At 44.7% G+C, this 18,551-nt stretch overlaps 1 protein-coding gene across 4 annotated transcripts in view; it reads right to left on the bottom strand.

Annotated features, from left to right (window-relative positions):
* Nucleotides 1-18,551, bottom strand: part of Cdc14a (cell division cycle 14A) — a 142,686-nt gene that overhangs the window by 49,686 nt on the left and 74,449 nt on the right. For 2 of the 4 annotated variants that reach the window (XM_050147976.1, XM_050147898.1), the window contains exons 8-9: nucleotides 7,955-8,042; nucleotides 2,402-2,632 (exon numbers count right to left, since the gene is read on the bottom strand). In XM_050147976.1, coding sequence (XP_050003933.1) covers nucleotides 2,402-2,632; nucleotides 7,955-8,042 — 319 coding nt within the window. Of the gene's footprint in view, nucleotides 1-2,401; nucleotides 2,633-7,954; nucleotides 8,043-9,291; nucleotides 9,439-13,865; nucleotides 14,045-18,551 lie in introns of those variants that run through there. The other 2 variants (XM_050148033.1, XM_050148113.1) reach the window with 2 other exon arrangements.

Genomic DNA, 18,551 nt, shown 5'->3' on the forward strand with positions numbered 1-18,551 from the left:
GATAGATAGATAGATAGATAGATAGATAGATAGATAGATAGATAGAGATAGATTAATAGATAGATAGATAGATAGATGATAGATAGATAGATAGATAGATAGATAGATAGATAGATGATAGATAGATAGATAGATAGATAGATAGACAGACCTATACGTTGAAACTTTGAAAGAGATGACAGGCTCATCTCCTACTAACCCTTCACCACCACAATCCACAGCCTCGGGTTATGCTGACACATGAAACACGGGCCTTGTGTCTGAGCAAACTTTAACAATATGGAAATACTGATACCCCAGTAGTTAAGGTCAGACAGGGCCTGGACCCCAACAGCACCGACCCCCCCTCCCCCACAGACACACACATACAGACACACACACAAAAGGAGCCAGGTTCAGTCACCCATTCGGCAGTGTTCTAATTAAAGATACATTTGATGGTAGAAATCAGAAAAGGAGATACGTTCAACGAGCTTCAGTGGGTGGAGGAACAAAGGCTCAGTGACCCCTTAAGACCTGCAAAGTGACCCTGATCCTCCAAGCTGTCAAGTGATGTGAAATACGAGAGAGAGAGAGACAGAGAGAGAGAGAGAGAGAGAGAGAGAGAGAGAGAGAGAGAGAGAACACTATCCTTCTAGCTGGCACCAAGCTTCAGCCTTTTCCTTCTCCCAGCACGACATTCCTGCGGAAAATTCAATTTCTTGGGGCCCATTATCTCAACAGCCTGAGAGCCAAAGGCAGCTGGCACAAGATTCTATTTAGAGTATCTTCCTTCCTGCCGGGAGGGTTACAATAAAACAAACTTAGGGTGCCTGTGAAACACATTCAGAAAAGCCAGCTCCCTGCCTAGGGAAGAGAGCCCAGAAGCAAGCTAGTGAGAACGGAGCACCTAACCCAAAAGACTGTCCTGCAAGTCAGGGTCTACCCCTCACGAAGGAGGGCCTCACAAGAACTGCGTCAAAGGTGGCTGCAGCCCCACTTCGGGAGCCATCCCTAAATCCAGGGCCACGTGTGCTTCGCTTCCAGGCTGCTGGGAGAATGCAGCTTCGCAACGCTGCTACAGCTCACATGTTCAGCAAAGTTCCTCCACCTACTCAGATCTTAAACATAGAAACAAGGGCCTACAAAATGGTATTTTAATTTCTGTCAGAAGCAAAGCCACACTGTCTGAATAAGGCAGTTACAGCAGCGCTCCGCACATGAAAAGAACTGTACCATCCCCAACACCTACTGGCCGATTTGCATAAAATGCAACAAAAACCCTTTTGCAGACGCAAAGCCGTGTGAGCAGCGCCACCTCGCGGCACTGTGAAGAGCTGCGGGAGGCGAACTGGAGGCTCGGTTCCCGGGAGTGATTTGTTTCAGCTGAAATCTTGAGACCGCCAAACTGGAAAACCTGCGGCGGAATCTGAGCTTCTTTCGACGTTTACGCAACTCTCAAGTTTAACTGGGAATCCTGCATTTTGATTTGTTGAAACCGGCCTACACTTGCTATACTCTGATCGGGGTGTCCATTCCAGAGGCTAGGTAAATCTTGCACAGCTAAACCAGTAAATTCGAAGATATCCCCATATCAAGCAACAGGTGGGACGACCCTCCATTCTATAAGGCATAGTACTTAGGAGAGGGGTGGAGTCAGGGGTAGAAGAGGGTGAAGAAACCATTGAAGCAAAGCAAGGGAGGGGAGCTAGGACAACAGTCAGTAAAACGCCTGCCAAACAAGCATGGGGTCCTGCGATTAGAGCCCCAGCATCCACAATAATGCCAGGCTCTGTAATCCACCTATAATCCAGAGTCGAGTCGGGGAAAATTCCTGGCGCTCACTGACCAGCCAGTGTAACCAAAAAGGCAGGCTCCTAGTTCAGCGACAGACCTTGTCTCAAAACAATAAAAAAGAAAAAAGGAAACCACCTTGAAGAGTGACTGAGGAAGACACACCTGTTTACGAACTCTGGCCTACACACGCGTGAACACACACACACACACACACGCTCCAACACGGAAGCACTAAACATCAGATGGTGGAAGAGTACAAAGAAAATAGAATTCTGAAAGGAAAGAGGACAAGGGGCCAGCAACGTTTACCTCTTAACACGTTCCCAATGGAAAGACGATCTTTCCAGCCTGTGGCCACCCTGGGGTTACTTCCCCTACTTATAATGCTCAGAGAGCCTGGGTTTAGAAAAACTACAAGCTCTGACTTGTCAAGAAAGCCGGGCCACCAGCAAGGCGATTAATCCGATTAATCCTTCCTTTAGGAAGGGATTATTCAAATAGGCTCAAATCCCAACAGTCTAATACAAAAGAAAAGCATCCCGCTGTTTTCCAGCGCCCGCAGGTCTTGCTCGTCCGAGCTCTGGTTCACCCTTCCCGAGCACAGCCCCTGAGACCTCGAGCACACCTTTGCAATGGACCGCGATGGCCCCTTCCGTGTTCTCGCAGATGTTCAGGAACCTTCGCACGATGTTGTCGCTGGGGGTGCTGCCGTCGATGAAGAACAGGTCGTAGTGCTCAAAGCCAGCGTCTGTGAAGCGCTTCGCCTCGTAAATCTTTTTGTTCAATCTCACGATGGCCGTCACGTTGTTCTTTTTGAAATACGGAAAGTAGGCTTCGGGGGCATGGAGAGGGTAACCTATAGGCAGACAGGGGCAGTGAGCAGAGAGCCGCAATCCATCTCAAATAAGCAGTTCGGTGTTCGAATCTCACTGTTCTCGGGAGGTAAGACTGTTTCAGGAGAGTGTGAAAGTCCACAGTGGAGCCGGCCTGGCAAAGCAGCGGCTGACCTAACTATAAACACCAGAGGCAACAACAATGCAAACAAACAAAACCTTCTCTGTGTTGAAAAGAGTTCATTAAAGATGAAAATAGCAACCTCTGTTATCAGAATCCTGGAGCGCAACCTTGGAGCCCCAAAAAGGCAGTTCAGATGTGCCGAGCAGTGCTGGGGTGACTTGGGGCCATATTCCTCCTTGAACACTGTTCTTTACTTAACAAATGTATCGTATCTACAGTTAGAGCCCTTTTGAAGCCTGAGCTACAGTTTCCATCTACAGTATGACTCCCTACAAAACAGCGTTATGACTCATTATCATTTGCAGTGTCCAAATCACAGCATGTAAGATTTCTCAAAGTTACCTCCTTACAATAACATCTGGGCAGATGGTGGCCACAGGGGTCCATTAGACAGGAGGCATATGTCCTAGTGTACATGTTGACTATAGTTAAAAGCAGCGTGCTGGCCTGAATCCACGTGCTAAATTTGACAGCCACCCCACAGTGCGTACATCGTTAGAATCACTCATACGTGTAGCATAAACATATATGTGTTCAACTGAAAATATTAGCATTTCAAAGGAAGTTAAGAGGGTAACTTTGGGGAGACACTTTATGGTAGGGGAGACAATCTCCAGATTGCCCTGGCATGCCCCCCACTAAGTGAGCATTCTTGGGAGCTTCGGAGGGAACTGGGCCACTGATCTACTCTTGGCCCATCATCCACAGTGACCACCGGGAATTTGGGCCACTGTAAGCCCTTGGAACCCCAGGAGCTAAAAAGACTAATTTCCTAAGACACCAATTACCACCTATCAGTCATTTGGGATTCACCCATTCAGGGTTCACTGACTGTTGGCAGATTCTTGGCAGACCAGATAAGTGAAGTGACCTCATGTGGAGTTCACTGGGATGAGGGGCTTCAGAGAGTGAGCCAGAGGGTGGCACACTGCGCTCTTGGCTCTGTGTCCTGCTCATCCCATCAGCTGTATTTTCTCACTCTCTCAGCTCCAAGCCAGCCCTTCAACTCTAATTCTGTAATTCTATGACTGCGTGCTAGTCTATATGCAAATTACTTCTCTAGCATCCTTCCTGTTTGCTCTCAAAGCAGGAGAGATGATAGGGTGACCAAAGCAAGGCTTTCTTCTTATTCTGAGAGCACTTCCATCGGAACGCCCAACTTAGCCCGGCAAGCCCTGCACAAGCCAGACATCTTCTCTGGCAGCAGAGCCTCGGGGTGTCCACTCCTCAAACCCCAAATCTACACAGCAGTGGGTATTCCCTTTGAGCACCTGCTGAGGTTCCTCCTTCTCCATGGTCCTCGGCCCTCCTATCCCCAGCCTCTGTGGTCCTTGGTCCTCCTATCCCCAGCCTCTGTGGTCCTTGGCCTCCTACTCCCAGCCTTAAGGGGACTCCCCGCCTTCTCCAGAACCTGCTACACTCTTCATGGCTGTCTTTCTTGCTAGTCTTCACTGTGACAAACACTCTGTACTGAATTCCCCTGCCTGTGTGTGGCTGACATCAAGATGTCTGACAACAGGTGCTTCTGAAGATGTATGGAAAGAGGAGCCTTTATTCGCTGGGGGTTGGGTGCACACTAGTACTGCCATTATGAAAATCCACACGAAGGTCATTCAAAAAGTTAAAAAAAACAGGGCTGGAGAGATGGCTCAGAAGTTAAGAGCACTGACTGCTCTTCCAGAGGTCCTGAGTTCAATTCCCAGCAACCACATGGTGGCTCACAGCCATCTGTAATGAGACCTGGCGCCCCCTTCTGGATTGTGGGCACACATGGAAGGAATGCTGTACACATAATAAATAAATAAATAAATAAATAAATAAATAAATAAATAAATACTTAATTTAAAAAAAGTTAAAAGCAGATCGACTGTAAGATCTATTTTGTAACTCATGAACATGTATCCAAAGGACTCCAATCCTGCTACAGAGATACATACACATTCATCCTTATTGCTAACCTACTCACAATAAAAAGGAATGTCCATAAACTGATGGGTAGATAATGAAAATGTGGTACCAATTTGCCATGGATTTTACTCAGCTGTAAAGAAAATGAAATTTGCAGGAAAAACATAAAGACGGGTAGATCTGGAAAGTATAATACTGAGCACGGTGACCCTTGCTCAGAAAGACAAGAACCACATGTTGTCTTTCACCTGTGGGTCCTAGTTTGTAATGTACACTTGTATTTATAGAAATGGACAGAGATACAAACAAAGCTAGAAAACCAGAGAGAAGAGCAAGAGAGGGTGAAAGAGGCACTAAGGAAGCAGAGGAAGGAGGGTCAGAGGGGCACAGTGACGTGAAAGTGGGAACAGAAACTGGGGAGGTAATAAGAGAGGCTGGGGTACAGGGCAGCGGGTGAGGTGATGGAGCTGCGGGGGTTATAGGGGGCGGCAGGTAAGAGGGTAGAGAAGCAACTCTACTCAAACACACTTCTTTCAAGAATACCATAATGATATCTAATACCATGTCTGCTAATTTTTAAACATCTTAAGTGCGTGAATAAAAATTCCTTCTGGCTGGAGTCCCAGGCATGGCTCCCATTCTCCTACATGAACCCTGAAGATACACTATTTCTTCTGGCCAGTGCCCATTTTCTAGTTCTCCGGCCTTCTCTTGGCATTTGTGAGTTACCCCACGTAGGCCAACAGACGTCATTTTAGTTCACTTATCAGAACTGGTTCTGTGGCCTGCAAGGAGGAGCACTACCTGGTGAACTTGGCCGTGGCCAACAAAAAAATGGAGGCAGAACAGGAAGGCAGGGTCTACTAATCCCAGCCTGAGAACATTCGAGTGACCAGGCTACAAGAAGCTTACTCATCTCCTGTGTGGACACAGTAATTTACACACAGAGAGAGAAAGCATTGCTTTTCTACTTATGGAAATCAAATCTGTTTCCCTATTGGTTTCCTTGGTAAGATAATTTCCCAACAACAGGCTCGGGACAAAGGGTTGTCGTGAGGAAATAAAAGCTTCTGTAGGAACTCCAAGCCCATGGGAAGCCCTGCTTGGCTGTAGCAGCTGCTGGGAACCTCTGCATGGGTTCCTGGCATCTCTTGAACCTCCTGATGGCCCCTGCCAAGTTTGATACCTATCTGGTTTCTCTCCCACCAAGGTGTGAGAATTTCTGCCTATACACGAAATGTCCATGAGGAGTAGATGGAAGGTTGAGCTAATACACCTAAACTATAAGGGAAACTGTGGGTATCTTTTGAGGAAGCACCTGGGGCATACTTGTAAACATATGGTATTAGACATTGAGATGATGACAGTAACAATACCTAATCACTTGCTGTGCCCCAGGCACCATACAAAGTGCTCCCTATGGATTATCTCGGTAAACCCCACCGTTACAGAATAACTAAGGCCTGAATGGCTTACTGTCCATGCTCATGTAGCTATGCAGCGTTTAAACCCTCTCACTCAGATCCAGCACCTGGGCCAGTGCTTCTTTCAGGTAAGGCTCAACTTACTTCCAAGAGAATAGGATGGAGTTTTTTTAAAAACAAACTAAACAAAGTCTTAAAATGTCTTTGAATTAACTAAAGAAATAATCCAAACATCCTATGACTTCGCAACAAGTGTGTGGCGGTGTTATCATCGCGTTCGGACACTTGCTATGAGGAACTCGTTTTTTAGCAATGTGGTTCCCTGGGACCTATCAGTCGACCCAGGGCGGATGGGTGGCTCACCTAACCCTTACTCCATCTTGCCACTAGATGGCGACATCGCATCAGAGAGGCTCAGGACCCAGAGGCGCAAAAGAGCAGGCTAACCACACACAATTTCAGAGCTAAAAGAGTTCATCTCTTCCCAGCACTCGCTCTAAGGGTGGGAAAGTGAAGAAAAGCTGGCTTAAATGACTAGTCTGTGTATGATGTTATGCTGGTTAGCTCATCAGTGATAAAAATCTAGTTGTGTAGCAGCTAACAGACCTGATGCCTTAAGACCCTTCATCTGGTATCTCCAGTCCTCACTAAATGGCTGAGGTGAAAATCAACTCCCCTCACTGAGCTACACAAGGGAACCGACGCGCGGAGAAGTTAGGAAGCTCACTGCAGGTCCCGCAACCAGTAAGGGACAGCAAGCCAGGCTTCAGTCTCCCTACAAAGACTTCAGATTTCCAGGATTCTCTGTCTCAAGCTACCCTCCAACCCTCGAGAGTGTGTGTGGGGTGTGTGTGTGTGTGTGTGTGTGTGTGTGTGTGTGTGTAGCATTGTCCATTAAAATAAATGTTTTGAAATCTAAAATCCAAAATATGTGTTTCATTCTGTAGTTATAATTCATTGATTCAAACTTATTAAAAAAAAAAAAAAAAAGAGGAGGCCTGCTCTTTCCCCATTACCAAAACAGTGTGAATTAAGGTGGCTCAATGGATTCATTACCCAGCTGTAGACCTTACAGGCTACAGGACCAACCTGTCAGACAGCCAACAGCTTTCTGTTTGAATTTCAGATCTATTCCATGGGAGGGAATCCATGCCTGGAACTATAAACCTGGTCAAAAGCCTTTAACTGGGGAGGTCATAGGCCCTGGAATAGGGGAGGAGGGGAGTTATCTACTGCTGTCATTTTGCTAACTGAACACCCTGCTAGCCTGCCTGCTAAACATTTGCTCAAGCCATAAACTAGGGCTGCTCTCGACCACGGACAGAGAAGCTGTGAGCAGCTGTCAGTGCAGAGGTTCATAAATTCAGTTAGAGGCTGAGAATAAGTTGAGTATTCACCCCTTAATGGGACAGCTCCCCCTCTCTCTCTCTCTCACACACACACACACACACACACACACACACACACACGCTCACACTGGCACACACATGCACACACACAAAAATATATCTGCTTTTTAAAAAATAAAAATAAAACAGGTTGTAGCGCTACATACTATAAGTTTAGCATTTAATACACCATTTAATTTTGAAACTCATAAACAAATATTCCTTAAAAGATATTAGCAAAGGAAAAGAACAGACTCAGAAAGAGAGGAAGTAATGAAATTGAACTAAAATAAATGTTTATCTTTAATAAATAAATAAATAAAAGAAACATAAGAAAAAAGGGGAGGCAGTGGTGGGGAAGAGACAGAAATCTTTAATAAATAAATAAATAAAAAGAAACATAAAATAAATGTTTAGTTGGTAAAGGAGAACACAACCTACCATTTTCAATTTTGCTTTTAGGATGTGGTCCACTAAACGCTAAAAATTTCCCTGGAACAATCCAGTTGAAGTCCCCATTTTCAACTCGCTGGCAGAATTTGTGGAAAAAGAAAAGAAAATAGTTTATAATTTTTATGCAACTTACGCAATCTTTACAACTATAACCACTTATCACACTATCAGTACTAGATCAACGGGACTTGAACGAGGACAAGCTGACGGAAGTTTCGAGCTGCACTTGATTTACAAAACACTATTTGTGAAGTCCCTGCGTTCTACCCAAACGACGAAATATTTAGATTGTCTGAAAAAGTTATGTCTCCTAGTCAGTCTACTATGAAATAAGATGAAAATAGTGTTTATTCCAGCAAAAGTAAATATATATATATATATATATATATATATATATGCTGAGGTAAGAGAAAACGGGAAATCTAAGTCCTTTCATGACCATGGTAATAATAATTATAATAATAATAATTCACAATAAACACATTCCCTTTTTTTCCTGGTTGCTTTTGTTGTTGTTGAGTGGAGCTGATGTCTATCTACTTCTGGTGCTGATTTAAAGACTTTCAGGAAGGCGGAATGAGTGAGACACATTATTCCTCCGAGCGGTGGTTCTCAACCTTCCTAGTACTGAGACCCCACCTCGTGGTGACAGTTCCTCACGTTGTGGGGACCTCCAACCATAAAATTATTTTCGTTACTATTTCCTTACTGTAATTTTGCAACTCATAAATATTTGTGTTTTCCAATGGTCTTAAGCGATGTCTGTGAAAGGGTCGCTTGAACCCCCTGGGGTCACGACCCATAGAGAGCCACTGCGAACCACTGCCAACCAACTGCCTTCGAGTACAAGCGAAACCGCTGAGCCGATATCTCCTGCAGGGGGCGCCAAACCCAAACAAAGGCTGGCACTAAGACAGCCGCTTCTAGTTCTGGCTAATCACCCTGGCAAGCTGATCTACCCGGTCAGACCTTCCAATTAGATTTTTCCGTGAAATCCTTCTTTGAAACATTGGCTATCTTTCGATAAGCTTTTAACTCCTATAAAACCAAGGGAACTGTACCTGCAGGCTGAGTGATTGGTTAGCATTAGCCTTTGATCTCCATACTCAAAGTGATTGTTAGAAAAGGCCTAAAGACCAAGAAGATGGGTCACCTTGCCTAGTTCCAGTACCTCCTCCCTTTCTCTTCCCTTCCTTGTGCTATTAACTAGAACAGGGATGGGTTATACCCAAGGCTTTGCAAGTGACTGGGAGACTTCCGTGTAATGCATTACAAATATTCACACCTGCACACAAACCACTCCACCCCTGGCCCCAAGTCTCCACCTTCATCAGGGAAGCAACGGTTTCCGTGTAAAGAACTCTTCCTCTGGTTTATGTGAGGGCATCCATGATAGGCGTCTGAGCCAAACAGAGCTTGAACTCTTCAGCAAGTACAAAATAAACACGTATCAAATACACTTGAACTTCAAGGAAATCAAAGGAACTGCTTCGTTTGTGTGACCCATTACCACCGCCATGAAAATCAAAACGTGGCTAATTCCTATCCCTTAAACCTTTCCAATCATAAAAGATATAAAAGAAACTTCACATGGCATCTTGAAAATGTATCCATTGTAGTAACCTAATCGTAATAAACATACTCTCTTCATAAGACCCTAAGATCTTACAGACATATAAGCACATATGTAGCTATCTCTTTGTAACAACTGCAACAAAGAATCAAATGTATAACTTTCCACAAAGAAATTAATCAGTTTCTTGTTTAAATGAAACAGTCTAAGTGAAAGATTCAATATGCTCCTGAGTAAGCTTAATACACTGTAAAAATTCAAGAATAAGCAGACTTCAGTTATCAACAGACAAAAGCAATTCATTATCGACAGCAGAAGGCAGTGGCTATCTGTCTTTACTATTTCTGTATCCTTGACCCCTAAAGAGGGCAGATGAATATATTGTATTACAGTATCTATTCATTTTGATTATAAACATCTGTTTGGTTAAACAGTAACCCTTTATAATCAGTCACTGGATAGAGGCAGTGAGCTACAGCCACTATAGTACATCAGCAAGACAAATTCACTACAGTATCAACAGAACTTTGCTTGTGAACCTTCCGACCTTAAATGGTGAGCATTAGGTGATGTTGGGCTCTATTGAGCAGCCTGGGAAAGGTTTGTAGAATACACAATAGGATTTAGGTCTTAGATTTAAGTTTGAAAGAAAAATAGTAAGAAGGTTACGGCTTTTAGCTGACCCAATACAACGTAAGATTGCTTTGGTAATGTCCCAGAACCATCATTCATGCCCCTAAGGTGTTAATGACAGAATATTTTAAATGACACAAACCTGTTTTCCTAATTAAACTTCAAAGAATCTAGATCAGGCAGAAACTTCAGATACTTTCCAGCCCTACAACATTTTGTAAAGAAACATCTAAGGGAGGGTGAGACAAGGGCCACTGGCTCAGCATCTAGGCTGATGTAACGCTACCACCGGATACCAGTTAGAAAAACCGCAGATGATCTATACTACAAGAGCCCCAGGCAGACAAACGCCATTTTCTAGAATGGATGTGTCTAGATGCTATAACTGACCATACTCCAGGATTCTCCAGGCCACAAAAGACTACAATTTCTCTTGAACAGCTAAGTTGCTGTTCTTAAAATGGAATTTAACTTGAAAGCCTGATTCTACACTTACATATATGTAAGAAATACATGTGTATCTCTGGTGTACTATTCACAAATACCCTTTCCAGTCCAAATATCGGGACTTTTTACCATTGCCACAGGTCATCAGTAAAAACCAAAAGGCCTTCGGGTTGATGCCGAGACTTTCCCAGAACGCATGTGCTAAGAACTGTAACCTGATGCAACACATAGAATATTAAGAGGCATCCTCAGTGCTTTGGTTTGGGAATGCTAAGAGCAAATATGAGCTATATCTCCACTCTGCAAAACTGTACAGCGTGCAGCTCATTTAATCCCCGCAATCACCCCCAGGAAGAGAGCACGGCTACCGTCCCCCTCTTCCGTTACAAAAGAGCTGCAAATGAACTTGCTGCGTACCACCCAATAGGATCCCCAGACAGGAGGGGGGCAGATAGAGTGCAATGTCTTTCTAGAAAGTCACCTTAAAGATGCTTCTGCATATTCTTAACCTCTGAAACCGTGAGTTCACACCAATAGCACAGCTTCACTACAAAATGCAAAGAGTGCCATGAAGCTGGACCTTTTATGAGCTGGGAGCATCATCAGTATCTGAGTTGTTGGGTTAAAATTAAGTTTCCATGCCCTTTGGCTCTAGAGAAGCATCAAACTGCAGATTATTGTGTAAGCTCTGCTTTTGAATGGGAGTGTGGTGGAAGACCCGGGGTGTGTCCACTGTGGGCTGACTAGGAGAGCGAGGGAGACAGACAGGCCATGGGCAAGGAGAGGGACGGGAGAAAGAGAGAGAGCGTGTCCCAATAATCCCGGCCAGTGAACAACCCCTGCAGACTCAACCACAGGATACAAAACTCCAGTATGCTTGCTGATGTCATTTTTAATACTCAAGGAATGAGGCCTGGGAACGGAAGTAACACGTTGTTATTGAAACTTCAAAGCCAGTGTACTCAAAACACAGAAAGTGTGTTCAACCGGAAATCATGAGGTCGTATAGTAGCAGGATCCCAATGTGGGCAAAGGGGACAAAAAGACTTAAAAGGTTAAAAAAGATGACCAGGGATGGCAAGAAGAGAAATGTAAGAGCCACCGCCTTACAAAGTAAGGAAGGGAAATGTTTTCACTATTAGAGACAAGCCACGGAGCTGCCCGAGGAAGACCAAACCTGACCTATTAGGTTTGGGAACAGTCCTACGCTGGCAGGAACAGCAGACCATACTAGTTAGAGAGAACACATCTCAAATAGTTTGGAAGTTAGTGAAAGAACGTAACTGCAATCCCAGCACCCCGGGAGCTGAAGCAGGGGGCCTGCTATGAGTTCCAGGCCACCTGAGCTACAGTGAGACCCAGTCTCAGAAAAGCAAAATCCAAACACAAAAAAATACCAAGAAAGAAATCAGGGAAGGGATAGAAAGGAAAGAAAAGAAGTCAGACAATAATTTAAAAGGAAGGAAAAACACATGAGGGATTGTTTAGGGGAGGGAAACCTAAACCGTTTTATAGACTTCGTCAACAAGATGTGTAACTGGCAATGCGTGTGATTTATTAGCACATGTGGAAACCCTGGGTCCCTTCCCAGCAGCAGCTGTAGTAGCCAGGAAGGAATCTGACTTCCTTAAACTTGTGGCCTTTGAGTGGAGGAAAAAAATACAACAGGATGGCTCCAGAAGCATGCTTCAAATAGTTCTCACAGCCAGCTCCCCACGGGAGGCGTACCTCCATAATTGCGCCAGATGGTTGAGGACATGCCCACACACCTGCACTCTGGGGCCCGCTTGACCCCGGTCCTGGGCCAGGAGTACATCGCCCTGCCCACAATCTCTGAACAAGGGAAGATCATGGACTAAGCAGCATCCAGATTCCATTCCAGTTTGTTCTACAGAGCCACTCCCAAGCACGGCCTTGCCCCAGCACACACTGACTCCCGCTGTGAACCCCAGATGGAAGACCTAACAAACTTCACCGGGTCTCACAGAGTAGGCTAAGGGGAAAAGTCCAGAGTCAACATCCACCGGTTAGTGTAACAGTTTCCTTATGTAATGGAGAACACGGTCAGCCTTGACATACCCAAGTCATATAATATAATAAACTAAGTTGGCATCACATATGAGCCCGATCTTAGATCTACATTGCAAATTGATTCTTTTTTTTAAGTCATAAAATCTCACAATGTAGATGAGCTGATGGGGGGGGGTACATCATTTCAAAGAATAGTATAAGTCAAAATGGCTCAGGTGGGAGAATGTTAGACTAAAAAGTACTCTAAGTGGAGTTTATCGGTTCCCTAGAAGGGTACTACAAAATCAGAATGGGTTCTTAATTAAACATCACAGTCTAGAGAGTTTGCTGGAAGGTAGTGTCTCCTAGCAATATCGGAAGCTATACCCATAGAGTCTCACCAACACGACTGCCTTAATGGGAGCCGAACAAGCGCTACCCCAATGAACGCACCAAACTGGGCAAGGGAAGCCCACGAGGTTTCAACTCCACATAAAGAACTACAGGCAACTGATGAAGTCGTGGAATGGGAGACATGGTCTGCCCCGGGGAAGAGCCTGAATCGAAACCATCAGCCCTGAAAACATATATACAGGTAGCATTATATGGACCGAGGAGTTTATATTGAGAGATATATGTATATGAGATACACAGATACACACAGTAACAATTAAGGACAAAGGAGGCCATGAATTTGCAGGAGAGTGGGGAGGGGTACACAGAAGGGTTTGGAGGAAGGGAAGGGAAGAAAGTAATGTTGTAATGAAACTATAATCTCAAAAGCAAAAAAAAAAAAAAAAAAAAAAAAAAAAAAAAAAAAAAAAAAAAAAAAAAAAAAAAAAAAAAAAAAACAAAGCAAAACAAAAGGTTTTGATCAGCTTCCACTGAAACTAGCTCACCGGAGATGCCCTGAGATATGCTGCGCTCTGCCTTTGAGGTTCTTTGACTCATCAGCCTGTCTGCTATTTCATTTCCTAAACACAACTGTGCCTGTGGTGTGTCCACTCTGCTAGGGGGTAGCTTTATTCACGCAAAGGCAAAGACGACACCGTTTCTGCCCACAAGCAGAGCACACAGAGTACACGGAAGACACAGACGTGTGAACAGTATCACCTAATGCTACACGAGATGAGCGGCAAGGGCTGGGAACGGCGTCTCGGAGGGCGGCATAAATAGAGTGAGCTGCCCATCTCAACCCTCCCCCCGCCCCCCTCCACCAGCGCTAGGATTACAGACCGCACACCGCCGAGCCACTTTTCTGGGTAGGTTCTGGGGATCTAAAATCTGGCCTCTATGCTTGCTGGGCAAACATTTTTCGGGTTGAGCCATCTTCCGAGCCCTGGTGTCACTTGTTTCCTCGTCATAGTGATCAGAAAGGAGCTGCCTGGGCATGGAGCTGAGAGAAGCAGAGGCCCGAGTCGCCAACAGGTGTGACCTGTGTTTACTGGGCGTTGAACAAAGATAATCGTCTCTGGGTGCCATGGTAAAACCAATAAGAAGCCCTGTGCCTGCGGAAGCAGCAGCACCTCTGCCCTCAAGCAGACAATAGGCAGGTGCGGCTCTCACTGCCAGGTCAAGACGTGGCCAGATTGACAGAGCCTAAGAGAACAAGGTCAAGTCACACAATCTGAAAGGGGAAAAAAAAAAGTGCCCCTCCATCTCACAGCGCCCTGTCACAAAGAAGTGTTCTTCAAAAACGGGGGCAGTTTTATCAGGGTGGGGGATGATGACAGATATAAAACATCTCAAAGAAAGCAATCTCATTGCTAAGTTCTGAAGTTGATCTCGAACTTTGAACCTAATCACCTACGTAGGGCAACTCTGGAATTGCATGGACCAAAAGAGTGGTAATAAATGTGAATGACGGGGATGAGCACCCTCACCACACACACACACACACACACACACACACACACACACAAGTCACCACTGAAACTCCTTTCTCCGCACCCACGAGCCCGACTAAGAACAAGGTACTGTGTTATCCTGGGAGGTCACCTGCTCATGATACAAAACAGAATACCTTCTGGAAAGCGGAGGGAACAAATTGAGGATCCAACTTTGGATCCTCCCTGGTGGACAGAAATTAAACCCATGGAGTTTAGGTCTGTTAGGGAGGAACAATCTCCTCCCAAACTAACACAGGAAACGCTGACACACACGCGGTGTATAGACAATTGACCAAACCAGGGTCCTCAAAGCAGAAGGCTCGGCACCGGCGTCACCACTAGAGGGCGTACTGTCCATGTACACGCAGGTACACAGCGTCAGCGGGAACTGAACGCTAGGGCTCTTTCAGCGTCACCATTTCTCCCTAGGACAAAAGGTCTGTGTTATCTTTCTGAGCTGATCCAAAGCTAGATTTCTAAGGTGTGGCTGCTGTCTTAGTTGCCGGGTTCATTGTTCAGGGAGCTCGCAGATTGTCATCTTGTGACTTTGGTTGTTTGACTACCTGACTGGTTGTTTCTGGATATTTCTAGTACTGCTGCAGAATTCGGCCTGCTTGAGCAATGTGACTCTGAGCAGCAGGACGGACGGGCTGGCGTGGAACCTAGAGAGACCGTATTTGGAGGGCATTTTACAAGACCCATGTCTGGTGCTTTTTTTTTTCAGTCTTGAAGGGAATGAGCCATCTGTGGGTCACATGAAAACAGCCAAATTCCTGAGACGTCTTTCTCCAAACCTTCCAAATTGGACAGTCGTGAAGGACTCTCACGCGAACAGTCAGACCAGATAAAACAAGTGGATAAACCCTGTGTGGCTTCCCCAAGGCTTCGTGTCACACTGGAGGACCGTGATGTACACGCCCAAGCCTGTCGTTCTTATGGAATCTCTCTTCTGGATACCCATGGCTACTATACCTTAAAATGTGACCAGACCAAATTCAGGTATGCCATGGTGCAAACTTCTCACTAGACTTTGAAGGCCTCATGTTAAAAAAAAAAAAAAAAAACGTAAAATACTTCACTAATGACCTGTGTGTTAACTGTATGTTAAAATATGTGGGAGATACTGAATTAATTAAATATATTACTTAAAATACTTTCCCCATTTTCTTTTAGCATTTCTAAATATGGCTGCTGAAATGCTTGAAATATTTATATGACTAATTACAAACGGCGTGCTTTAGAGCCTTGGCTGGCAGGGGAAAGTGGGCATGCTCTGAGGAGCGGGCGTCAGACTCACAGCAGGTACTTATGCCTTGCTGACCCATCATCTGTATTTATAAGCAGCGCTCTGACCATAAAAACCTCCTTTAAAGGGTTGAGATGACAACAGTTGGCGCGCCTGCCACACAAATGAGAGGACCAGCACTGGATCCCCAGAAACCCACATCAATGTCTGGCGGGCGTGGCAGTCTGCCTGTATCCTAGCCTCCGTCGGTAGAGATGGGATTCGTAGAACAGACATATGGATGAATTCTGAATTTGACTGAGAGACCAACTCTTCATTAATGAATAACGTAGAAGAAAAATAGATAATTTATCAACCTTAGGCCTCCACATGCACACACGTGTACATTCACCATCTCCATACAAACACATGTGTGTCCCCCTACATGCAAAACCACGCATATGTATATATGGGCACACCACATGCAAATATAAAAATGGGGAAGAACTCTTTGCTATCACACAGAGCTGTGGTCTCACTGACTTAAGGGGTTTTGTTTTGGTTGGTTGGTTGGTTGGTTGGTTGGTTGGTTTTATTTGAGACAGGGTCTCAGTAACCTAGGCTAGCCTTGAATTCATAATAATCCTCTGTATATTAAATGTAATGTTTAGTAAACAAGTGTCTATGACCAAGATGGATAAAACAAATGACAGCTCATGCTGGCAAGGATGTGGAGTGAGCAGAACACTCTCCACTGCTGGTGGAAGCACACTATGAAAATCAATATGGTGGTTCCTCAGAAAGACGGGAATTGATCTACCTCAAGATCCAGCTATACTGCTCTTGAGTATATACTCAAAGAATGCTTCCTCCTACTAAAAGGACATTTGCTCAACCATGTCCACTGCTGCTCTATTCATAATAGCCATAAATGGGAAACAAGCTAATGTCCTTCAACAGATAAACTTTTTAAAATGTGGTATATTTACACAAGAGTATTATTACTCTGCCACTAAAAAAAATGAAATCATAAAATTCACAGGTAAATGAACTAGAAAAAAAATCATCCTGAGGTAACCTAGACTCAGAAAAACAAACACAGCATGCATTTGTTTATATGTGGATTTAGCTTTTATTAAGTCAATGATAACCACAGCTATTAACCACAAAGAAGATATAAAGGGCTGGGCAAACCTTTAATCCCAGCATTTGGTTTCTTATTTTGTTTTCAGGATGGTAATCCCAGCATTTGGAGACAGAGGCAGGTGGATCCCTGTGAGTTCAAGGCCAGCCTGGTCTACAAAGGGAGTTCCAGGTCAGCCTCAGCCGATGCTATTACAAAAAAAAAAAAAAAAAAAAAAAAACCCCACACACACACACATCTGGAGTGGGAGGGGGAGAGATCACCCTAGAAAAGGGAGATAGTTATGGGTGGACTGGACGGGGTGGGGACTGGAACAAGAGGATCAAGTAAGGATGGGGAGGTAAGAGTGAGCAAGGGAATATGGGAAGATACAGCCTATGAGGGGTAGTATGAAAACCTAATATAGCTGAGGCTGTGTATACATATATGAAGGCAGTCTAAATTAAATCACCAAATAAGGGGGTGGGGGAGCCCCATCTGAACATCTCTTGTCACCAAGTGAAGCTTCTAAACCAGGATTGGATTGCATCTGACTGAGCTGTTGGCCCGCTCAAACAACCCACACTGTTGCCAAGATAAACTGACAAGAAGGCCCCATTGCTGAAGACAACACCTACACAGCTCACTGAACTCAGAGGAGTCAAGTTGGGGCCTACCTATAATTTTCACCCCTACGCTAGCATCTTTGGTGCAGGAAGGTACTCTGTGTGCTACACAGGAGAAAGGTAAACTTCAGCCCCACCACAAACCTTTTGATCTACAAAGGTTTACTGCCTGCAAGATAGGTCAGTGCAATGGTGGCACAAACCTGTAGAAGGAACCAGCAAACATTCGATTTAAGACCCACTTCACAAGATAGAACCCATACCTGGCATTGCTTTGATGATTAAGAACCTGAGAGTAGATATCCCAGGGGCCTAGGAGAAAGCCAGATACTACTGTTCTTTAAAAAAATAAAAAAATAAAAAAAAGTAAGATGACACCTAATGGCATGCTTCCTCCTGCAGCACACAGGAACACATACAGAAACCCAGACAGACAAGAAGCAGAAAGTTAGAGATCTTGGAACACTCCAGGGGAAAGTGCGTTAGAGCCAGAGGGTCAAGATCTCAATCAACAGAACTGATGCACATATGAACCCTCAGAGACTGAGGCAGCATGCACAGGACCTGCTCTGTCTGCCCCAGATGGGTTCCTAGAACTGAAGGAAGTGGATGCAAGCCCTCATTCCTAAGCCAGAAGCAATCTACAACTGATAATCATTTGCAAAGGAAAAGTTAGTTTTCTATGAGGAAGTCTCGCTGGAGAAGCAGACTACTCCCAAGGGTAGGTTTGGTGGTTTGAAAGAAAACAGCTTTTATAGGGGAGTGACATGATTAGGAGGTCTGACCTCTGGAGGAAGCGTGACAGAGGGGCAGGCTCAAGCGACACTCAGTGTCACAATCCAGTTCCTTCCCCAGCTCTATGTCCGCCTGCATGGTATCCACCATAACAATAATGGACTCAGCCTCTGAACGGTAAGCCAGCCCCCAATTAAATGTTTTCCTTTATAAATAAGAGTTGCCATGGTCACGGTGTCTCTTCAAAACTGCATGCCTAGCAGTAGATGTTCAGCCTCTCTCTCTCTCAATTTTATCTTATTTTCTACTTTTATTTTATTCTAT

Source organism: Alexandromys fortis, unplaced genomic scaffold, assembly GCF_014885135.2.
Source record: "Alexandromys fortis isolate MF-2015 unplaced genomic scaffold, M_Fortis_MF-2015_v1.1 scaffold_19, whole genome shotgun sequence".
In the NCBI taxonomy this organism is placed as follows: Eukaryota; Metazoa; Chordata; class Mammalia; order Rodentia; family Cricetidae; genus Alexandromys; species Alexandromys fortis.